General features: G+C 38.5%; 1 protein-coding gene across 5 annotated transcripts in view; it reads left to right on the top strand.

Annotated features, from left to right (window-relative positions):
* The window catches only part of akap7 (A-kinase anchoring protein 7), a 218,456-nt gene that overhangs the window by 15,437 nt on the left and 177,665 nt on the right, over window positions 1–25,354 (top strand). For all 5 annotated transcript variants that reach the window (XR_015753417.1, XM_043683364.2, XM_043683354.2 and 2 more), the window contains exons 2-5: window positions 2,272–2,424; window positions 4,222–4,361; window positions 10,277–10,413; window positions 12,732–12,892. Coding sequence is in view for 4 of the 5 variants with exons in the window: in XM_043683364.2 (XP_043539299.1) it covers window positions 2,272–2,424; window positions 4,222–4,361; window positions 10,277–10,413; window positions 12,732–12,892 (591 nt within the window). In the remaining variant the exon portion in view is untranslated. The remainder of the gene's footprint in view (window positions 1–2,271; window positions 2,425–4,221; window positions 4,362–10,276; window positions 10,414–12,731; window positions 12,893–25,354) is intronic.

Raw genomic sequence — 25,354 nt, 5'->3', positions numbered from 1 at the left:
AGGCTAATTTTGATGGTATTAGGCCAGAACTTTCAAGAGGTGATGGGTGGGGGGCCAATGTTTGCAGGTAAAGGGATGGCTGAAAATGGGAAGCCTTCAAAAATGTGATAACAAGAATCCAGAGACAGAGTATTCTTGTTAGGATAAAAGGAAGGCTGGTAGGTGTAAGGAACGCTGGATGACTACAGAAATTGAGGTTTGGTTAAGAAAAAAAGGAAGGAAGTATATGACAAGCATAGACAGGAGAGATAGAGTATAGAAGAGTATAAAGGGAGTAGGAATATACTTGAGAGGGAAATCAGGAGGGCAAAAAAAGGGAACATGAGATAGCTTTGGCAAATAAGGGTAAGGAGAATTCAAAGGGTTTTTTATATATACATTTCGGACAAAAGGGTAACTAGGGAGTGAATAAGGCCCCTCAAAGATCAGCAAGGCAGCCTGTGGAGCCACAGGAGATAGGGGAGATACTAAACGGGTATTTTGCATCAGTGTTTACTGTGGAGAAGGACATGAGAAGATATAAAATGTGGGGAAATAGATGGTGACATCTTAAAAAAAAATCCATACTACAGAGGAGGAAGTGCTGGATGTCTTGAAATGCATAAAGATGGATAGATCCTCAGGACCTAATCAGGTGTACCCTTGAACTCTGAGAAGCTAGGGAATTGATTGCTGGGCTCCTTTTGTATCATTAATAGTCACGGGTGAGGTGTCAGAAGACTGGAGTTTGGCTAACGTGGTGCCACTATTTAAGAAAAGTGGTAAGGATAAACAAGGGAACTGAAGACCGGTGAGCCTGACATTGGTGGTGGACAAGTTGTTGGAGGGAATCCTGGTAGACAGGATGTACATGTATTTGGAAAGGCAAGGACTGATTAAGAATAGTCAGCATGGCTTTGTGCGTGGGAGATCATGTCTCACAAACTTCATTGAATCTTTTGAAGAAGTAACAAGGATTGATGAGGGCAAAGCAGCAGATGTGATCAATATGGCATTTGACAAGGTTCCTCATGGGAGGCTGGTTTGCAAAGTTAGATCACATGGAATACAGGGAGAACTAACCATTTGGAAACAGAAATGGCTCAAAGGTAGAAGACGGAGGGTGGTGGTGAAAGTTTGCTTTTCAGACTGGAGGCCTGTGACCAGTAGTGTGCCACAAGGATCGGTGCAGGATCCACTGCTTTGTCATTTATATAAATGATTTGGATGTGAAAATAGGAGGTATTGTTAGTAAGTTTGCACATGACATCAAAATTGGAGATAGTGGACAGCGAAGAAGGTTACCTCAAATCAAAATGGGATCTTGATCATATGGACCCCCAATGGACTGAGGAGTGGCAGATGGAGTTTAATTTAGATAAATGTGAGGTGCTGCATTTTGGAAAAATAAATCAGAGCAGGATTATACACTTAATGGGATGTCATAGGGAGTGTTGCTGAAAAAACAAAAGAGACCTTGGAATGCAGGTTCGTAGTTCCTTGAAAGTAGAGTCGCAGGTAGATAGAATAGTAAAGAAGGCATTTAGTATGCTTTCCTTTATTGGTCAGAACATTGAGTAGAAGGGTTGAGAGGAACCGAAAGTGTTGGGAGGTCATGTTGTGGCTGTACAAGATATAGGTTAGGTTGCTTTTGGAATACTGCGTGCAATTCTGGTCTTCTTATCAGATGTTGTGAAACTTGAAAGGGTTCAGAAAAGATTTACTGAAGTATCTGTTTCTGTGCTTTAACAAATTTAGACTGTTATTTGTAGAACACTAATTTCCCTCACCTGTATTGGGTATAATATGATTCCAGCCCCATTAGTTTAAATACTGCAGCTTTTGAGCAATTTTCTTACAATGTGAGAACTGAACTATTGCATTATATCAGAACAGTCTGTATTGTAAGACTTCTACTGTTTACAAATTATACAGTTATTTCATGGGATGAAAATCTGGAAAGTTACATTAGACAGACGTAGCTCTTTTAAATACGGTTGAAAAGCTATTTTTAAAAAAATCTCAACCTTTGAAAATTGGACCGAGTGCTGTATTTAGTTTACTAATTTCGATGTGTCTTCTCTTGTAGTTTTCCACATGTAAAATAAATCCTGTTCTGGTTGTCACCTCCAAACCTGTACATATGTAAATCACATTGTTACAATTTCTTAGTTTTACTCTAGATGACCTCCTGCTGCTTATTTTAACCCAGTTCCTTATTCAATCAGATTAATTTTATAGAAATATTCTTGTTACCTGCAAAGTTGTTTAATGAATTTAATTCTTACACAGATGTTCCTGAAGGTACAGAAAAAACAGAGGAAACAAAAGAAAAGAGATTGAAACCAAAGAAGCAGAAGAAAAATCAATCTGCTAAAAATGAAGTCAAATATCTTCTGGCAGAACTTCCATTTCCAAAAGCTGAAATTAGGGAAGAGTATGGCTGTAAGTTTTGTATATTTGTGTTGGTGATATAGTTAGTTTCAGTTTTTGGTACAATAATTGTGGCCTCAGATAACAGCCTGGATGAAAAATCATCCCTGGCATTGAAACACATTTGAGGACGTGAAGTTGCAGTACTTATTCATTGGTTATCCATGTCAGCAAATGCTGGATCTTGTACCTCCAAGTAAGTGAATTTTTAGTTGTCTGTTGAGTCATATTTACTCTCAAAGAATGTTCCAGACACTGACCATGAACTTTTACAAGAGTGTAGGATAATATTCCTTCATATTTAATACAATGTTTTATATATATGTATATATAAAGATTTTTCTTTTTTCCCCTCAATTCATTTTTTTTTTGCTTTCCTCCTCTTCATCTTTTGCCCTTGCTTTCTGTACAAGACTTTAAACTTGGGTTCTGTATCACTCAAAACAAAGTCTGATGGATCAAAGAGACTGTGTTCTCACATGTCTCAGCTCCCAAGTAGGGTGTGTAGCATTGTTTCTGGCAGGCAATAACCATTTATTGCTACTGAAAATACCAGAAAACTCTAAGCATGAAACAAGTTTAATGAAAAGCACTTAACATTTTTGTCCTCCAGGCCATTATCTAGGCATCTGCAGGTCAGTGTATACAGATTGGTACCAGATAATCTATCAAGTTCCAATTGCAATAGGTGCATCTGTTTTTTTCTACTTACTTATAATTGGCTACTTCATTTTAAGGGGGAGCTTGAGAGTCATTTGAATTTGCAGAAGTTCTATAATCTAATTGAATTTGCAGGACTTCTGATAGATTTCGCTGGCTGTAGATATGAATAACATGAGTTCCATGTCTTTACAGGCCAAACTCCCATTTTGTACCGACATTGTTCTTTATTATGACAAGAAACAGCCTGAGAATTGCCTTTCTATCTGTCATGTATGAAGAAAGAAACCTCACATTCTCACTCTCACAGAACTGATCTCCTTGGTTGCATGTTCGTCTAGTTAACCTGCTCCACTAATGTTCAAAGTGGCAGCTAAATTGTAAATGATGAAGACCAACAATAAGATTCAATAATCTGTTTCAGTGAAGATGATTCAGGGATGAATGCTAGCTTTATACTGGAGAAGTTTTTAATTGATTTATGCCTTGATTTTCTTTTACATCTACTTGAGAGGCCTACAGGTCTTTGTTGGGGATGCTGTTGGTCAAATGAAGTATTAATCACAGTCACATTGCCCTGGTACTGCACTGAAGTGTCAGCTGAGATTGTATCCTCATGTTACAGTAACTGACTGAAATCCATAACAGGCATGTACATTCAATTTTCATATTCTGAGAAATTCTAAGTGCAGTGATACAGTACAGCTGATTAAATATCATTTTGTTTGCATTTCTGCTGAGTCACCTTACAGATGAGTTTAAAGGATGAGTTGCAGACAAAAAAGTTTAGAAGTTAGTACTAGGACTTGAACAGTAGTCTGCAAAGTACAAGAAAGTTATTTTGTATGAACATCTTTTGAAAATGATAAAAAGTCATGGTTAATAAATATATTTTCAATGTTCTGCGACAGGGTTTTCAGACCCTTCAATTTGCCTTTTTTTTTGCAAGTACAAATTGGTGAGACATTCTTAAAATTCTGGATTGGTTAATTTGAAAAATCTTTGACTGAGATTGATAAAGGGTAGGGTATCCGGTGATATGATTTGAAGTCCCTCAAGGAAGTTTTGTCTGTACTAAGTTTAGGTCTCACTACAAAGAATAGTTACGAATACTTTATGATTTCTACTTTTTGGTGCTTTTATTTTCAGTCACAACACTTCCTGAAAAGACTTCCAAGAAAAAGAGAAAGCGGACTTTAGGTGGTGAGAATGATGATGATGCAGGTCAAAAAAAGAAGAAAAAGGTTCATCCAAATTACTTTGTATCTATCCCAATAACAAACCCAAAGGTAAATAAATTTGCTGTTTACATTATAAAAATAATTTAATACAAAAGATAATGCTTTTGTAAACCTAAAGTCATTAAGTTAACAGTCAGAACTATTGCTCTATCTAAAAATAACCTAGTCTTTAGAACCAAGAAGGAGTGTAGGGTGTTGCCTATCTCATCCTGTATGGAGCTTATTTGTAAGCAAGGTCTTACCTCTTAAATTGTACTACTTTATAAAGCACACAAATGCATGAAGTTAGCAAAGAATAGCTTTGCTGTGAGGTTAAAATCAACCAGGCAAAAAAGTGAGGACTGTAATGCTGGAATCAGGAATGAGTGATGCTCCTGCCCAAAATGTCGATTTTCCTGCTGTGCTTTTCTAGCGCCACACTCTTGATTCTAATCTCTGCGTTTGGAGTTCTCACTTCCGCCTAATTCTTTTTATTTACTCATGGGGCGTGGGCGTCGTTGGCTGGCCAGTGCTTTACTGCCCATCCAGGATGGGGAACAGCTTGGAGAGGAACTTGCAGATTGTGTGTTCCCATGAATCTGCTGTCATTGTCCTTCTAGATAGAAGTGATTGGTGAGCTTGGAAGGTATTTTCTGAAGATCTTTGGTGAATTTGTGATGCATCTCGCAAAAAGTGCATACTGCTGCTTCCCAGTGTCAGTGGTGGAGGGAATGGATGCTTGTGGATATGGTGTCAATCAAGTGGGCTGCTTTGTCCTGGATGGTGTGAAATTCCTTGTTTGTTATTGGAGCTGCACCCATCCAAGCAAGCAGGGAGTATTCCATCACACTCCTGACCTGTGCCTTGTAGATCGTGACAGACTTTGAGGAGTCAGGATGTGAGTTACTCACCACAGTATTCCTAACCTCTCACTTGCTCTTGTAACCCCTGTGATTATGGGATGAGTACAGTTGAGTGTCTGGTCACTGGAATAAGTTTCATTCTAGTGGATGAAAAAAAAGGGAGTAATAGTAAAACAAATGAAATGAATTAGAAGTAAAAATAATCTAAATTTTCTTTTCTTAAGATGGAAGAAAAGGATATGAAGGCAAAGTGAAGAAAACATAGGATTAATTTGCTTTCTGCAGGACTGAATTTACTGCTTTACATGTTGCTTTTCTGGGCTTCTGAGGTTAAGTGGTTTTATCAAAATGTGGATCCACCATGAAAAGTGTGCTTGCATTATAAATGCCAGCTGTAACATTTTGCAACAAGATTAGTTTGTATTTAAGTACAAATCTAGTAAATGCTTGAAATTTGAGAGTGTCCTTGAAACTAACGGCAACAAAACATTGTAAATCACCTATGAGTTGTTATGACTCTCAACACAGCACATATTTCTCTCCAAGTTCCTGCTCTTTTTACACATGAAAAGGCATGTTTAATTTGTTATTATTTTCCCAGCAAATTCTGGTACAGTGACAACTGTATGGTGGTTCAGTTTGTTGAGACCCTAACCATATAAATTGTTCTTAATTTTATTTCTCTATTTTCCTTCTGTACTATTAAATCTAAACTACATTAGCTCTTATTGAGAAGAAAAGATACACCAAGCCAAGTGGCCTCCTTTTTTCACTGTCAAAAATAGCAAGATTTTGCAGTTGTTCATCTGCCATGTTCATTGGAAAAGCAGAACTTTAAAAAAAATTTAAGCCTATTGTTCATGACTTAGATAGTTTACAACCTCCAAGAAAGAAATGACCTGCAACAGCATTTGGGGATTTTACACAGAGGAGAACAAACATGAAACTCCGTTTGTAAGTTTGCTCGCTGAGCTGGTAGGTTTATTCTCAGATGTTTCATCACCAGGCTATGTAACAACATCAGTGAGCCTCCGGTGCAGCGTTTCAGAGGCTCACTGATGATGTTACCTAGCATGGTGACGAAATGTTGGAGAACAAACCTACCAGTTGAGCGAACAAACTTACAATCTGAACCTCAACCTGAGCTACAAATCTTCTCAAAAAACAAATTGCAAACGTTAAACTGGAATGTGTGAGATTTTTTTTTGAAGTTGTAGGACACAGGTTTCTGCCCATAGTCCTCTGCAGTTTGGTTAATCATACACAGAATGTGGGTGTCACTGGCTGACCCATCCATAATTGCCCTCAAAGGTGGCAGTGAACTGCCTTCTTGAACTGCTGTAGTTCATGGTAGGTAGCTACACTCAATGCTGTTAGGAAAGGAATTTCAGTCCTTTAAGACAGCAACAGTGAAGGAATGATAACTAAGTCAAGATAGTGTGTAGATTGGAATGAAGTTTGTAGTTGGAGGGGTTCCTTGCATCTGCTGCCCTTCGTCCATTCAGGTGGTAGAGATCATGATTTTAGAAGGTGCTGGCAAAGGAGCCTGGGTGTGTTGTTGTGGTACATCTTGTAGATGGTGCGTATAGCTGCTACTGAGTCTCAGTAGAGAAATATGTGCATTTTGAAGATGGTTAAAGGGATATTAGTCAAGCAGGCTGCTTAGTGCTAGATGGTGTTGAATTTCTTGAATGTTGTTGGAGCTGCCTTCAGCCAGTCAAGTGTTGAATATTCTTTCAGACTGCTGACATCTGCCTTGTAGAGGGTAGTGGGGCATTGCCGAGATGGGTGGTGATTTAGATCGTTTAGAATTCTGACCCTCAGACTTGCTCTTGTAGCCACATTCCTTCTACGGCTACCTTTCTTCAGTTCCTGATCAAAGATAACTTGTAGGATGTTCATGGTGACGGTAATGCCATTGAATGTCAAGGTGGGATGTTAGATGCTAATATGTTGGAGGTGGCACAAATAATGCTGGTCACTTTTCAGCTCAAGCCTGTACCTTGTACAGCACTTTCCACATCCGAACGTAGGCTGCTTCACTTATCTGAGGAGTCACAAAAAGTGTTGAACATTTTGCAACCATCAACTAACATTTCCATCTTTGACATTAATCATGAAGAAACATTATTAATGAAGCAACTGAAGATGGTTGGGTCTAGTCCACACACCAAGGGACTTTACAGTGATGTCTCAGGATTATTGACCACCAACAACCACAAACTCTGCAGTAGTTATGTCTCTAACCAGCAGAGAGTTTTCTCAATTCTGATTGATTGCAGTTTTGCTTGGGCCCCTTGATGCCATATTCCATCATTGCCTTAAACACTAAGTCAGTCTGTCACTTTCACCTTTTGTCTCTGGAGTTCAGCACTTTTGGTTTATATGTGGGCTGTGCAGGGACTAAGTGGTACTGGTAAAATGTACATTAATTGTCTGTAACCAGATAATTGGCCAAGTTAGAAGAGGTAGCGAGCAGGTCATTTGGGACATGGTGACAAGGAGGTAAGTATTATAGGAGTTAATAATGTTACAAATTGATGATTAAGTTAAGAAAGAGCAAGATTAATTAGAGGACTTGTGCCAGTTGATATGATTGATTTAGTCATTCTGCTTTTTAATCACTGAAACAAGATTGATCCCAAAAATATTTGTCACATGAAAACTCAGATGTTTCTCCGAAGTTTGTGAAAAGGTTTGGATTCATAGCCCACATTGCGAAACAGTAATGGAGGTTCTTGAGGTTCAGTTGGGACATTTTAAACCATGAAAAACTTTAAATTACTACCGGTCTCCAATTTGATTTTTTTTTAATGACACTGTTAGTTTACTATTTTATTACTTCACAATTCATAGATTTTTAATCTACAGAAAAAGTGTAGGTGAATTAAATGCCACTGCTTCCCCAAAAACTATGTCAACAATTGTTCTCTATCCTGGGATTCCATCCCTTCTTCACTGCAATGCACCATTCTTCAGTTCAGAGATGAGCTTGAAGGAATAGGAACAGAGTAGATCATTAAGGTGTTCATATCTACTCCAACATTCAGTGTGATCATGACAGATCTTCTATTTCACCATTTTCCTGCTGGATCCATGGGTCCCTTGCTGTTTGAATAGGTAGACGTCTATTGCCAAATAAAACAAATTGCTGGAAAAGTTCAGCAGGTCTGGCAGGATATGTGGAGAGAAATCAGAGTTAATGTTTCAGGTCTAGTGACCCTTCTTCAGAAGGAGGACCTGGACTTGAAAGGTTAATTCGGATTTCTCTCCACATATTCTGCCAGACCTGCTCAACTTTTCCAGCAATTTCTGTTTTGTTTCTGATTTCCAGCACCCACAGTTCTTTTGAATTTTTTGAAGTCTATTGCTCTCAGTTTTGAACATATTCAGTGAGTGAGAGAGACCTCAGGGACAGAGATTTTCAAAAATTCACTACCCTGTGAGAGTGTAAATTCTTATCCATCTTGGTCTTCAGTGGTCTACCCTTATTCTGAGATTGTGACCGGTGGTTTTAGATTTCTCATCCAGTAGGGGAGGTATCCTTCCTTTGATCCTGCAATAGTTATATAATTCTCCCCTGCAATATTTTTTAATTTGCAGGTTACGCTTTTTTTCTTCTGACCTTCACCCTTCAGTTATACCTTTCAAATATTTAAGAATATTTTATGTCTGTACAATTGCTTATTAATGTCAAATAATTACTACGTTAGTCTCTTCACTGTTCAAAGCCATTGTAAGTTTGAACGAAGCTGAAAAATTAAAAAAGTTGCCTTTCACCTACTTTATCAATTCAAAAATCAAGCGTTCTTTGCTCTTTTTAAATTGATGAAGTAGAAACAAAAGACCCTGCTCTGATCTCAGACTATTGTAACCAGTTCAAATTTTCTTTCATCAAATGACAATACTTTATAAAACCTTAATATTTTCTTGTGTATGGTAATGTAGTGGTAAACTTAAAACCTAGAAGGTTCAACTGCCACCATAGTAAATTTAACTTGAATTCAGTGAACATGCTAATTTTGGAGTTTTATGCTAACTTTGTTAGTAGCTGGAGGTGATATTCTTCTTTAACACCAATAGTAACATTTCAAGATTATTATATTGAGCTTTTTACTTCTCGTGGTGGTGCACATCCAACTTGTTACCACGGTGTTCTTAATCTGTGCAATGTTTTGAAATATTAAAATCATGCTTTTTAATTCCACAGGAGCCTGCTTCTCTAATTATAAGCCTTGATCAGATAACATTGATCTTCTTAAAACCCATAGTTTAATTCAACTTTTGAATTGTCTTATCTGATAAAACAGTAATATTTTAAATTGGCAACTACATAGATTCATTTATCCTGATTTGTTGAACATTTGTCCATATCAAAGATTATTTTGTGTACCTTCATGGATGAGCTTGTACATTCTATGAATACTGGTCACAAGTTCCATTACATTCATTCCAACTGCAAAACAAGATCATTAGTCGATGCTTATAATAGTTAAGCAGAATCTCCAGCTGAGCATATAATAAGTATTTGTTAGCCAGCCCCCTCTATAGGCTAGTTTGTGTACAAATCAAAACAATATTTACCTTTCCATTTCAAGAGTATTCTGCAAAATGTTACTTTGGTTTTTATAAAAGGCTGAAAACATGTACTGTTCACCCCTATGCCCACTCCTTTATCTTTTAGCATACAGCATCAGTTTTATGGAATAAAGTTACAAACCCTTTACTTTGTCTATATTAGGGCAGGAAAGAGAAAGGAAGTTCAAACCTGCAATTTTCAGATGAACTTTAGTTGATGACCTAAGATGTTTGGGGAAAAACTACCTCATGCTTTTGTAAACATACAACTTAACCTACTGAAATTAATTGTATCAGGTGAAAACTTCTGTGGAAGTTCCCTATTGTTAATTATTTCACTTATTGAAGCAGCAAAGATGTTCCATGACATGGCTGGGAGGGGCTTTTCCTCCTTGTTCTGGTTTGTGATTCCTCCTAATTGTCATTGCTTTGCAATCAATCATTCGTTTACATATCATTGCATTTAACTGTTAATGGATTATTAATCAAAAGTTTCTTAGTAGGTAACTTTTAATTTACATTTTAAAATTCTGATTATGCAAGATTGCAGATGGCATCAAGGCTGTACAACACCTTGTAGTACAAGCGGATGAAAGACTGTCGAAGGCCATGATACCAGTTGCCTGTCTCCATGTTACCCTTCTTGTGATGCACCTCGCAAATGAGGTAGAGGTAAACAAGTGAGTATCTTAAGAGCTTCTCAGAATGGAGTGCTTAACTAGCTGCTAACATTCAGTTGTGCTGCATTTGTAGAAGTAAATTGAATTGATTGACCAACCGGCTGCTTCCTGTTCAGTGATGACATTGAGTCATTACAAAATAGCTATTCAATGCTGTTGTTTTTTTTTTAAAAAACTATTTATTTTCCCACTTCATCCATTTGTATACAATTCTCAGACTAATTGCTTGTCAGAGTATTCCAAATATAAAAGGAAAGATGACAGTAAAATCATTTACTCTATCTGCAAATGAGTGAGTGATTGGAGAGCATAAACAGAATGTAGCTTAACCAAAACTTGTTACCTGACCAACTTGCTGCTATTATCCTCTTGCTGGTTTAATTACCATTTCATTTTGTGGTCTTTGCTTTCTATTTGATCCATTAATCTCTCCTCTTGATCCAGAAATGATCATAGTTCCCAGTTTCCCACTACGTTTCACTTTACTGTTAGAAATGTTTAAGTGAATACACTAATTTTTTTTGGAAAAGATATCTATAAACAAACTTTAAGCCTGAACCCCTTCTGCATTACTACCCATAACAAGCATAATCTGAACAAGAAGCAACTACATGACAGGAGAAAGTTGATCAATTTCAGGTACTGAGAAGTTATGCAGTTATGACAGAACTATATCTCCAAGTTTCCGAGATTGTGAACAATCTTAATCCTTCAAGCTTCCAAATCCCACTCCCTTACATAAGCTGCTGATTGGAGTGTATTCTCTAGTTGAAATTTGTTCAGCGGATCAGTTTGTTAATGTTAGAAATGCTTGTCCCTTTTTAGGGGTAAACCCAATAGATCCAGAATTGATTGATGCAGACAATGCTCATTCAGAGCTTGGTTCTTCTCACTTGGGGGTTGCTTTGTGAAATGGAATAGATCCAGAAGGGTAAAGTGGAAACTACAATTTAGTTAACTGTAGATTTGTATGAAACCCTGGTTAATCTCTGGTAGTCTTTGCTGCTCAACACAGCATATAGGTAGTGATCTGCTTTACACCATTCACATTAAAAACAAGTTCAGTTATAGCATGAGAATAATGGGTTTTTAAAAATCTCATCCTCAAACAACTGCAACATTGTTTCTTTTAGTACATTTTTATAGCATAATTCACATTAAAAGTTTACAACATTCTGAATACAGCTTTGTAACAGCTATGCCTGATAAGAATACAAGTTGAGTTGAAATTTAAATAGTCATACATTAAATAAATAGATGGCCTGGCTTTGACGCTTTCTTTGTACCCCGATTGCTATTTTCAGTCATGTTATAAAAATTGGAATGGAAGATATTTTGACAGAACTTGACTGGCAAAGTGAGCAAGACAGATGCATTTTCAAATGGAAACTCCAGGTCCCAGTTATTTGCTTTCTGTCACAGACTTTAGACTTTCCAGTCTTTACTTCCTGCTCTGGCCCCCAATTCTGCAGCATCCCTCTATTTTTTTTTTTTTCTTTTTTTTATCTTTATTCAAATTCCACCACCAGGAAGATAGGAAAACACCCGGGTGGCCAGTGACAAACACTGCCCTTCACATCAAAGGCCTGACAGTCTTTTTTTTTTCTTTATTCAATTTCCACCACCAGGAAGATAGGACAACACCCGGGTGGCCAGTGACAAGCACTGCCCTTCACATCAAAGGCCTGACAGTCTTTTTTTTTCTCTTTCTTTTTTTTTCCTTTTTCTTTTTTCCTCTTTCCTCACTACCACCTAAGTGCGGTAGTGCTTATTTTATCCTCAGCACCCATGGTGTGTGTGTGCAGGTGTGAGACACAGTGAAGACACAAAGTGCACCAATCTTTAAGCATCCCTCTATTTTTTTTTTTTTCTCTTTTTATCCCCAGCACCCATGGTGTGTGTGTGCAGGTGTGAGACACAGTGAAAGACACAAAGTGAACCAATCTTTAAGCATCCCTCTATTAGCAACTTATAACCAGCATGTTATTGGACATTAATACAAATTAAAAACAAGGCATTGATATTCCACCTTTGTAGATCAAAGAGAAACAGTTGTTTACCCTTTCTCATTGCTAGAATGTTGTACTTAAACTTATAAATTGTTCTATTTCAAACTGTACTGTTATGATCAATATTATTTCCAGTACATTTTGCAAAGATGCAAGTGACACCCATATATTTAAAATTGCTGTCTGACATTTTCTTAAATCTTTTACAATTGGCACTTCACTATTGTTAAAGCTTTTGCATGATTGGAACAGGGTGATTGTAGTTGAAGCTGTTTGTTCACTAAGCAGTATAATTTTTGTTTCTGTCAGAGCAGTAAATGCTGTTGAAGAATGCAAGGAGACGGTGCAGGAAATCCTGCAGGGAAAACAGCTGGCTCTGCGATTTCAAGGGATTGCTGATTTTAGAGGTGAAGTTGTTTTTGCTCAACTAGTGCAAAATGAACACCTGACAACACTAGCACTCATTGCAGGTAAGTGATTTGCTTTAAATTCGCATCCAAAAAAGGTTCGTTTATATTATTTAAGAAAAAAAAAAATTGTTGTTCAGTGACCATTCTGTACGATTTTTGAATATTTGTGGAAAAATGTTAGCTTTTAGCAAGTGTGGTCAACTTTAAATTTTTTCCAGCTTGATTAATTTTTCAACAAATTCTTTCAAGAGTGCTGGCTTAAGTACTGCATGGTCATGGTTTTACGATTGGTGCTCCTTTCAGTCCAGATTTTCTGTGGAAACAGAAACCATTCACATTTCAAGTCCAATATTCCTCTTCTTCAGAATGGATTGAGTGTTAAAGAGTCTCATTAAAATTCAAAACATTAATTGGTTTTCTCTCTCCATAGATGTTGAAGGACCTGCTGAGTTTCTTGAGCACTTTTTAAAAAAATATTTTAAAAAGTTTAAACATCAGCAGCATATCCACTCAAGGGACAAAACTAAGGTAAGAGAAAAACCAAAACAAGGAAAGAAAAAGGCAGTAAAGAATACAGATAGTGTGGCCTGAAGTTATTGAACGGTGTTGAGCTCAGTAGGTTGTGAAGTGACTCGTGAAAAGAGGTGATGTTTCTTAAGACTTAAAATCAGGTTTCACTGGAATGGGATAGTAGGCTGACCACAAGATGGTCAATTGGAGCATTTAAAACAAATCAAAAAAGCCAGAAGCACAGGGTTATGCTTGGAAATAGAGGAAAACATTTGCGAAGTAGCCACCCAATTTGCATTGGTCTTATCAATGTCAAGACCACATTTGAGTATGAGCACAGTAGTCTGGATGAAAAGAAATACCGATATAAATCGCTGCTTCACCCCGAAAGATGTTTTGAGCTCGGGATAGTGAGGAGGAGAGGTAAAGTAGCAGGCATTATATCTCCTTCAATTGCTTAAAAATATGCAATGGGATGAGGAAATGGTAATGGGGTGGTTGAAGAGTTGATCAGGACATTAGAGGAAGTGCACCTCATTTCAGTTTTTCTTTTTTTAAATTCCCTTGTTTCAGCAGCACACCTTCTCTCAGTTCATCTTTTGTTTTGTTTCTGGCCTCATAACCCTCCTTGTTCAAAACCTATTCCATTCTGAAGTTGTACGAGTTCTGATCAAAAGGCATGATTGTTAATTGTAAAACTTCCTCTGTCTGCAGATACAATCTGACTTGCTGAGTATTTCTGGCATTTTCTGCTTCAATTTTTAGAGAAAAAAAGTTTCCAACATCTGCAGAGTTTTGCTTTTGGAGGCTGTGTGACTGTTGACTTGGGTGTAAATATTTCATTTAGAAGTATACATTTGACATTTGCCTCTGTTAGGCACAGAGGTTAACTCAGACCGCAGGTAACTCAGTGTCTGCAAATCTGTGATATGGTTGCTGAAAGTTAATTTTATAGCTGTAGACCCAACCAGATGCCGCAAAGAGATAGCCTAGACTGTGCTGCTTAAAAAAAAAAGTTCAAGTGTAAGGTGCTGTGTTCCAATTACAATTTGATTGATCCACCACGTTGATCAAAAACACTTATCCTTACATCAGTTAAAATAGAAAAAAGAATTTGCATAACTTCATTGAAATACTAAATGTATTATTTAACTACTAATTATCAACTGTTCCAATATAAGCAGCATCCCATAAACATACCTTTTGCAAAAGTTACTATTCTCACATGTGGTCTCTCTCCAGATCATAGTAATAATCATAGTCATAGAGATGTACAGCACAGAAACAGCCTTCGGTCCAACTCGTCCATGCCGACCAGATATCCCAACCCAATCTAATCCCACCTGCCAGCACCTGGTGCATATCCCTCCAAACCCTTCTATTCATATACCCAACCAGAGGCCTTTTAAATGTTGCAATTGTGCTAGCCTCCACCACTTCCTCTGACAGCCCATTCCACACACGCACCACTCTGACAAAGTTGCCCCTTACGTCTCTTATTTCCCCCCCTCTCAGCCTAAGTTTACATCCTCTTGTTCTGGGCTCCCCCACCCCATGATTTTATAAACCTCTATAAAGGTCACCCCTCAGCCTCCAACACTTGAGGGAAAACAGCCCTAGCCTATTCAACGTCTCCCTATAGCTCAAATCCTCCAACACTGGCAACATTCTTGTAAATCTTTCCGAGCCCTTTCAAGTTTCACAACATCGTTCTGACAGGAAGGAGATCAGAATTGCACACAATATTCTAAAAGTGGCCCAACCAATGTCCTGTACAACTGCAACATGACCTTCCAACTCCTGTACTCAATACACCGACCAATAAAGGAAAGCATACCAAATGCCTTCTTCACTATCCTATCTACCTGCAACTCTGCTCTCAAGGAGCTATGAACCTGCACTCCAAGGTCTCTTTGTTCAGTAACACTACCTAGAATCATACTATTAAAAGTGTGTAAGTCCTGCACTGACTTACTTTCCCAAAATGCAGCATGTTTATCTAAACTAAACCCCATCTGCCATTTCTTGGCCCATTGGTTCATCTGATTAAGATCCAGTTGTAACCTTTCTCACTGTCCACTACACCAATTTTGGTGTCATTACAAACTTACTAACTATACCTCTTATGCTGACATCCAAATCATTTATATAAATGAGAAGTAGTGAACCCAGGCACTCCACTGGTCAAAGAAATAATCCACCCTTTTGATTTTTAAATAGAAGCCCCTCTATGGCTTCACTCTAGCAGCAGACAACTAAAGCTTTCAGCTACAGCACCCAAAAACTAACCAAAAGCAATACCAAATTCTCACCCCTTCATGATTAATTTGTCTTATTAATAAAAAAGCCAGGGAGAACTCAAGTTGTTTACCAACTGCCTGTCAGAAAGAAACATTTCATTACCACTGTGACATCACCCCTCTACAAGAGAGGCAAGACAGAACACACCTGTTAAGGAAACATCAAATTATCTTTTTAGTTTAAAAAAAAACAACACTCAAATTATTTAGTGACACCACAAAGAATGAAGTGAAGTTTTGAAAATAAAAGCCCTGACATAGATCAGGCTTTTTATTTAAAAGGCTTATTTATCAGCTGATATCAATATTAATTGTAAATAAGTAGCCTTGGGTACATATATTACTATTCAACAGTTAGTAGTGGTGATTACCTATTTTACTGAGCATGTTCTGATTTAAATCCAAATATTAATATTATTTTGTTCATTTAAGACTTTAACGAACAAGACAGTCTAGCACAGTAACTCAGGAAACTTCACTTTAGTTATAAATAATACCTTTTAAAGCAGAGCAGCAACTTCACAGATTTTGTGTTTTCTCATTCAATTTAGGGGGACACTCAGCCTTTGCACATTCTTCACATCTTGAAAATCTTATGTTTCAAACTTGATGTGCACTCTGATCACTCAAACCTGCTGCTTAATAACTCTTTCCAAGTCACAATTTACAGAATGATCAGTTACATTCTATTGGTCAGAGTTAGGTGAGATTTCAGGGATATATTAGCAATCTCTAATTGGTTTGTAAGGGTGATGGACATTGACTAATATCACCTCCTACCATCTCCTGACTGGTTCCTTAATTTTTCTGTTATCCATGGACACATACGCTTCACGGTGTTGCCTTATGATTTATTGATAGTTTAAAATATCCTTTACTCCTTTTTGAGAAAAGAAGACACATGCAGTCAGGACAGTATGCTTGATACTTTTTGAACTCCTGTCTCAATTCTTGCTTATTTGGTGACGTTCCCATTATATCAGATACTTAGCTATCACTGATCATTTGCTCCTTTTTACCCCATTTGTTGCAATTTTTTTCCTGTGTAGTGTTTGAATACCTGGAAAGAGTTTTAAAATCTTATCTTTTGACTTTAAAAAATAGTACCAGAGGTTGCTCATAATCTCAAAATAATATTAAATAAATACAGAAGATCACAAGGTATGAAGCTGAACAAGTTGTTATACAGAGTATGTAAGTAGTGAAATATTCTTCAATACATAGATTTGAGTGATAAAAGTCTAAAAGATTATGCAATTGACAAACATCGCAACATTAACTCTAATAATACTGAAGTTACATTTAGTCAATTACTTCACTTGTAAAACAAGTTAAAATAACACCACTACAAGGGTTATGATTTCTTATGGGCTAACAAGCTAGGATGGTTTACTCAACCTTGGCAGTCTGGACATTACATGAAAGTAAGCTAAATGGGGCCCATTGGCCTTGAGACTATAACTCTAAAAAGTTAGGATATTGTCTTTACCATGTTCGTGATCACATGGTACATATCTTTATCAAGTGAAGCTAAGCAGACTTGCATGCTATTAAGATACTGAGATATACATTGATGACAATTAAGAAGAATAATATATTAGATGAATTGATTACTGCTTATAACTAAATCAATGTTAATTTCTCTTTGAATCCTACAAAAGATCTAATTAAAATATTACAAAATATTGAAGGATATGAATACCTTTAAAATGTCGATATCATAAAAAATTGTACACCATTTTACTTTAAAGTACAGCAAAATGACTTTGCATCTGAACACTCCATTACAAAGTATCAGTGTTGGAAACTATAGGCTGAATTTTACCAGAAATAGGCAAAATGGTGATTTTCGTGAGTTTCATAGAGGGTTTCTCTCCATGAATCCTAGGAATATTTCTCAGACTATTCTATGAAACTTGCCTCATTAGCTACACATCAAGCCTTGATGGCACTTTGCTTGTCTTATCTTCCTTCTTGCCAGAGTCGGAAATACTCGCCACTGCTGGTTTGTTCTGGGATTCTCAGTAGTGGCACCATGTTTAAAATGCAGATGTGAACCTGGTCAAGAGCTGTGAGTCTAGAACTGCCCAGCACACATTTCCTTCATCTGAAGAATTGCTCCAGAGATGGTGGACAGAGGCTTGTTGGCATTCCAAATTTGCTCTTAGTGACCTGGAAATCCTTGATGGCGGCCATACCTCCAGACCTTAGTCACTGTGATCTGTGCTGTTTTTGTTGTGTGGAGGAATACCCAATAAAATGCCACAAGGACATCGTTGACCACCTGCTCTCCACAAGGTAAGTGCTACCTTGCACTCACTCTACCTTTGTTATTACATCAACCTTCCACCAAGACTCATGGTCACTATTGCACATAACATCTTCATCGCCACTCCCACGCTACTAACTGTGCAAGACCTCAGCGCTGCCACACTCACTCACTTGGGACATTTCAACACCTTTCCCACATCTGCACCAAGACTAATAGCTACTTTAATAGTTACTTTAATCTGACTCAAACCCTCCCTTTGTCTCATTCTCTAGAAAACAGCCTAGAATAAGGCAGAAAGATCCAAGGGGGTGGTGGTGCACCTGATGTTCATCATCTTATCCCTTTTGAGGAGAGCATTCTTGCCCTAGCCGCTGAGGACTCTGACCTCAGGTGACCTTTGGTAATGCCAAAATCTCCCTACCCACTCAACTAAGTAAGAATTGTCCATTGCTGGCGTGCTGTCCCATTACTGCCAATATGAATGTAATCTTAATATGCCTAAACTTGTTCCCCTTTCTTTGCGATACATTCTCATTAGTCTCCAGCAGGTACTGGTGGAACCTGCACATTCTTTGCCTTCAAGAGGTAGCTCCACAAGACGCATCCTCCCTGGCCTCTGAACGGGAACCCACAGAATCCTCAGAGACCAGGATTCTCATTGACCAGGCTGTCTCGTGCACCCTCCACTAGTTTGAAAACTGACACCTCAGTGGATATTCTAACTGGAATAGAGTTGGAAACAAATGCTGGTGAGCAGATCACCACCGCTAATTGAGAAGAAAAAGCCAGTGTCACTGCCAGTCTCAATACTGGCAGAGAGCAGCAGCTGTTCAGCCCCAGGCTGGAAATGACCCTGTGGTATTGACAGTTAACAAATTCATATAAATGCACAAGTAAAGTTGAGAGTAGCTGGCAGTTTTGTTGGAGGCAGTAGAAAATCTGACAAGCAACTTGGAGGACTCCATCAGCACTATCTGTTATGTTCTGCCTGCCTCCATGGACTGGTTAGCGGCTGCCATGGACAGTCAGATCCAACACACCCAGTCTCTGCTGGATATACTCACATACTTGCAATCTGTCACTTTTGTCCTCAGCACGAACAGCAAGATGATGAGGCCAAGGTATCTTGATCTCACTCCAGAATAATTGATCAATTAACTAATTTGTGATCTACAAAATCTGAAAGCCCAAACAAAGTCCGTTCTTCTTCTTAATTGGCTAATAATGTTTGTGTATGAATATAAAAATTGGAATAGCGCAAATCCACAAATTATGACTATGCTCACATGCTATTTATTGAATGCTTCGGTTTCCAGACTTTGTTAAACCCGATCTCTTAGATCTCTTCCAATTTTAATTGTTTTCAGTCGGTTTAATAGCACACCTTTCTGCTTTTTTTTCGAAAGATATGTTTCTTCCTTGAAACATAACTCTGTGTCTGTCTGCACTGATGCTGCCCGACTTGCTGAGTATTTCCAGCAACTTTGGTTGCATTTCAAGATCGAAGTCTATTAGTAAAAAATATTGAACCATTTTAAATTTTTCTAATCTAGCCAAATTAGTAAAATGCATGAGTTACGCTGACATTTTTAATTTGAGCTTGAAGATTTGGTTATATCTTGTGTTTGTCTTTTGTTTCTTAAAATTTGAGAACTTTACTTTTTCCACAGTGCATGTTAACTTTTGACTTTAACCAGACTACTTCAGCAACCAACTGTACCGTACTGTGTACGTTACCCAAATAAATTTACAACAAGGCTGTTGTTGCTTGGTAGGTTTGTTAGGTTTCTCCTGTATATAATTCAGTCCACAACATAACATTAGGAGTAGAAGTAGGCCATTTTTTCTGTTAAACGTGCTTCAGTATTCAATAACATCATGGTTAATCTGTCCCAGCCCTCAACTACTCTTTCATGCCACCTCCTCATAAACCCCAATATTTAAAATATCCATTTATATATCTCTGCTTTTTAAATACTTTCACTTGTCTAGCCTCCACAACTCTCTGGGGTAGAGAATTGCAGAAGTCCTCTACCCTTGGGAGAAAAAAGTTTTTAGCATTTTGATTTTAAACTGAGGCAATTCAGGCCAATCAGTGTACATCAACAAGGATAGGCATGATGAGTGAATGTGTCTTGATTAGACTTTTGGATAAGCTGTTTGTTGGAGATTGGAGGATGGAGGCCGACATATGTTCAAAATTCAGTCGACCATTTAAAACCTTTGTAACTTGAATATTATGATCACGTGAGTAAATGGAGGTGACATTGTTTAGATGCATAAATGTACAAATTAGGGAAAGTGGCCTCTATGGTTTGCTCTCTCCAATTTGTTTTTGCATTTGGCTAAGGATGTGGAAGTCTGTACCTCACAAGGCCAAATCAGTCACTCTGAAAATATTTCTGAATGAACTCATTAAATCAGAATTTGGCAGCTTATGTAAGTCCAAATGTCACAAAAATCGAAAAGTGAAGTGTGACACATTGATCGAAGTGTGTCTAGGAAAACTTAACAAACAGCGAAATTCACAACTGATCTTGGAGGAACCTGTTTGGGAGAGGTCACGGCACAGAAACAGGTAAGTGAATAGTTTTAAAGTGTAGCCTTGCTGTAAATCTACAATAGTGAGTAGAGTGGGTTATTTCTTGATTATGTGTTTTTGCTGGGATCTGTCTTTTGATTAAATTTTAAAAATCTAAGCCATAAGTATTAAGTTAGCCTAGAGCAGTGTTTTGTAGAGCAATAAGACAGTGCTATTTTCTGGGTCTGTAGATTGGAAGGAGCAAAATGGCCTTTAGTAGAGTGATATATTCTTCTTGTCAGATGTGGGAGTTTCGAGAGAGTTTACGGGTTACTGAGAATTATATCTGCAATAAATGTTGTTGGTTGCGAATCCTGTCAGATCGAATGGATCAGTTGGAGTGACAGTTAGAGGCAGTGAGGAGTTTACAAGAGCTGGGGGGTGGGTGAGGGTTGGCAATTATAGGAAGGGAGAAAAGCTGCAGATACAGTCAGGTAGATGGGTTAACTCCAGGAAAGGTAAGAGAGTTAGGTAGGTAGTACAGGAGTCTTCTGTGGCTATCCCGATTTGAAACAAGTATGCTGTTTTGGAAAATGTAGGGGGTGATGGACTTTCAGGGGAATGTAGCATAAACAGTCAAGTTTCTGGTATCAAGACAGGCTCTAATGTAATGAGGGGTATGTCGGGTTCCAAGCGATCAATTTGTGACTGACAGGGGACTCTCTAGTCAGGGGCACAGACAGACGTTTCTGTGGCCAGCAGCGAAAAATCAGAATGGTGTGTTGCTTCCCTGGTGTCTGGATCAAGGATATCTCAGAGAGGGTGCAGAATGTTCTCAAAGAGGAGAGGGACCAGCAGGAGGTCAATGTACACATTGGTAGCAACAACATAGGAAAGGAAAAGGATGAGATTCTGAAGGGAGAATATAGAGTTAGGCAGGAATTTAAAAAGAAGGTCCTCAAGAGTAGTAATATCTAGAATACTCCCAGTGCTACAAGCTGGTAAGGCAGGAATAGGCGGATAGAGCCGATGAATGCATGGCTGAGGAGCTGGTGTATGGGAGAAGGATTCACATTTTTGGATCATTGGAATCTCTTCTGGGATAGAAGGACGGTTTGCGCCTAAATTGGAAGGGGACTAATATAATGACAGGGAGATTTGCTAGAGTTGCTTGGGAGGATTTAAATTTAGTAAGATGGATGGGGGATAGTGCGGAAAGAGATCAATCTGAGACTGGTACAGTTGAGAAAAGAAGTGAGTCAAACCGTCAGGGCAGGCAGGAACAAAGCAGAGAACAAGGTTGGACTGATAAATCAAACTGCATTTACCTAAATATAAGCGGTTCAACAGGAAAGGCAGATGGACTCAGGGCATGGTTAGGAACATGGGATACCTTAGCAAATACAGAAACATGGCTCAGGGATGGACAGGACTGGCAGCTTAATGTCCAGGATAAAAATGCTACAGGAAGGGTAGAAAGGGAGGGAAGAGAGGAGGGGAGTGGCATTTTTGATAAGGGATAGCATTACAGCTGTACTGAGGGAGGATATTCCTAGAAATACATCCAGAAAGGTTATTTGGGTGGAACTGAGAAATACGAAAGGGATGATCACCTTATTCGGATTGTACTATAGAATCCCTAATAGTCAGCAGGAGAATCCAAAGGGTTTTTACAAAAAAATTTAGGACAAACGGAAACTACGGAGAGAATAAGATCCCTCAGAGATCAGCAAGGCGGCCTTTGTGTGGAGACGCAGGAGATGGGGGAGATACTAACGAGTATTTGGCATCAGTGTTTACTGTGGAAAAGGACATGGGCAATATAGAATGTAGGGAAATAGATGGTGACATCTTGAAAATTGTCCATATTACAGAGGAGGAAGTGCTGGATGTCTTGAAACACATAAAAGTGGATTAATCCACAGGACCTGATCAGGTGTACCCTAGAACTCTGTGTGAAGCGAAGGAAGTGATTGCTGGGCCCCTTGCTGAGATATTTGTATCATTGTTAGTCATAGTTGAGGTGCTGGAAGACTGGAGTTTGGCTAACATGGTGCCACTGTTTAATAAAGGTGGTAAGGACAAGCCAGGGAACCATAGACCGGTAAGCCTGAAATCGGTGGTGGGCCAGTTGTTGGAGGGAATCCTGATGGACATGATTTACACATATTTGGAAAGACAAGGACTGATTATGGATAGTCAACATGGCTTTGTGCTTGGGAAATTATATCTCACGAACTTGATTGAGTTTTTTGAAAAAGTAACAAAGAGGATTGATGAGGGCAGAGTGGTGGACATGATCTATATGGACTTCAGTAAGACGTTCAACAAGGTTCCCCATGGTTAGCAAGTTTAGATCTCATGAAATACAGGGAGAACTAGCCATTTGGATATAGAACTGGCTTGAAGATAGAAGACAGGGTGTTGGTGGAGGGTTGTTTTTCAGACTGGAGGCCTGTGACTAGTGGAGTGCCACAAGGATCAGTGTTGGGTCCACTACTTTTTGTCATTTATATAAATGATTTGGATATGAACATAAGATTTATGGTTAGTAAGTTTGCAGATGACCCCAAAATTGGAAGTATAGTGGACAGCGAAGAAGGTTACCTCAGATCACAACAGGATCTTGGCTGAGGAGTGGCAGATGGAGTTTACTTTAGAGAAATGTGAGGTGTTGCATTTTGGGAAAACAAATCTTAGCAGGACTTATACACTTAATGGTAAGGTCCTAGGGAGTGTTGCTGAACAAAGAGACCTTGGAGTGCAGGTTCACAGTTCCTTGAAAGTGGAGTCGCGGATAGATAGAATAGTGAAGAACGCATTTAATATGCTTTCCTTTATTGGACAGAGCATTGGGAATAGTAGTTGAGAGGTCATGTTGCAGCTGTGCAGGATGTTGGTTATGCGACTTTTGAAATATTGCATGCAGTTTGAGTCTCCTTCCTATCGGATGGATGTTGTGAAACTTGAAAGGGTTCAGAAAAAACTTACAAGGATGTTGCCAGGGTTAGAGGATTTGAGCGAGAAGGAGAGGTTGAATAGGCTGGGGCTGTTTTCCTGGAGCATCGAAGGCTGCGGGGTGACCTTATAGAGGTTTATAAAATCATGAGGGGCATGGATAGGATAAATAGACAAAGTCTTTTCCCTAGGGTGTGGGATTAGAATGAGAGGGGAAAGATTTAAAAGGGTCCTAAGGGGCAACTTTTTCATGCAGAGGGTGCTGCCTGTATGGACTGAGCTGCCAGAGGAAGTGGTGGAGGCTGGTAAAATTGCAATATTTAAAAGGCATCTGGATGGGTATATGAATAGGAAGAGTTTGGAGGGATATGGGCCGGGTCCTGGCAGGTAGAACTACATTGGGTTGGGATATCTGGTCAGCATGGATGAGTTGGACCGAAGGGCTTGTTTCCATGCAGTACATCTCTATGACCTTTACCTAATAAAACTATTTCATGTCCCACAAGCGGATAATCAATATTATGCATCTCTTTTATTGAGGTTATGAGTTTAGTTATCATATGTTTCAGTGGATGGTGGTTTTCTGTCTCAGTAGCCATCTTTGTTGGCATCTCTGTTCAGCTGTGAGGGTCTTCACATTGACATTTTGGATTTATTGTTGGGATTGGGCAGCATTAGAAAGGCAGTAATTATTGCAATTCTGTACTCTCAGGACATAAAGAATCAGTTATGTCCTCTTCTGATATCTGCTACTCATTCCAGGTGATAGAATTTATAATTACGAGCAGAGATTCTGTCTGAATTTTGTTTGTTTCCTGCTTGGATTGCTGAGGTCAATTGTGTTCAATCGAAAATCCTCATTCCAGCTGAGTTATGAGAATGTGCAAGTATCCAGAAGCAGGCAATCTCTTGTAATTTTCAAAAGTATCTGACTGACTTCATATTCAAACCTGTGTAAAATCTCTTGCAAATCTTTTCCATTGAAAGGTCTGGGTGTGTTGTAAATATGTATATTGTGTTTTCTTGTGATTGAAAATGATCACAACATATTTTCTGAATGAAACATTAGCTATGACATGCTTAGTCTTTACACCACAATATTATTTTGCATTTTTACAGTGGTTGGTGAAAAATTTGTGATGGATGAAAATGTGTGTTACTCTGTGATTCAGTGACTTGCACTGGTTTAAAATTTCCAATTTGTCCAATGGGGGCTTGAGGCTTCTACAAGGATCGTGGTTTGCTCCTAATGACAGAAGACAGTGAAGTACATGTAGATTATTTCCCCCAGTAGAGACTTTGGCAAGCCAGTCAGCTGAAGACTTGGCTCCATTTCTAGGTGTCTGGAGGCTGAGAATGGAATCAAAGGCTTCAGGCCATCCACTTGAGCTAGAAGAAGGTACAAGCTCCACCCAATAGTTCCCTAAATTGAAAACCTATTCCTATGCACCATTATGGAAGTCTGCTTTGTGTAATATGCCTGCTAGTTGATTTAAGTAAATGCTGTATTGCTGAGCAGTAGATCAGGGGTAGGGGAGATGATTATGTTGAATGGGACAATAAATAGTTCTTATTTTAATTAAACATCACACAACACCAGGTTATAGTCCAACAGGTTTATTTGGAAGCACTAACTTTCGGAGCACTGCTCCTCCATCAGGTAGCTGTGGAGCAGGATCATAAGACACAGAATTTATTGCAAATGATCACAGTGTCATGCTTACAACTGCCACGATATATTGAACAAACCTTGATTGCTGTTAAGTCTTTCATCTTTTAGAATGGGTTGCAGGTTTCAGTTTATTAATATGTAAATCCCAGAACTTTTTTCAAATCACATTCTAGAGAACTCACGGTTATCTCGCCTTTAAACAACCGCCAAACCTTAAACAGACCATTGTTCGCAGCAAACTGCCCAGCCTTCATGTCAACGTCGACCATAACACCACACAACCCTGTCA

Source organism: Chiloscyllium plagiosum, unplaced genomic scaffold (assembly GCF_037043375.1).
Source record: "Chiloscyllium plagiosum isolate Xiang-an unplaced genomic scaffold, Cpla_swu_hap1 HiC_scaffold_3, whole genome shotgun sequence".
Classification (NCBI taxonomy): Eukaryota; Metazoa; Chordata; class Chondrichthyes; order Orectolobiformes; family Hemiscylliidae; genus Chiloscyllium; species Chiloscyllium plagiosum.
Note: the sequence above shows the minus strand (reverse complement) of the source record. Positions and strands in the feature narration are given on the sequence as shown.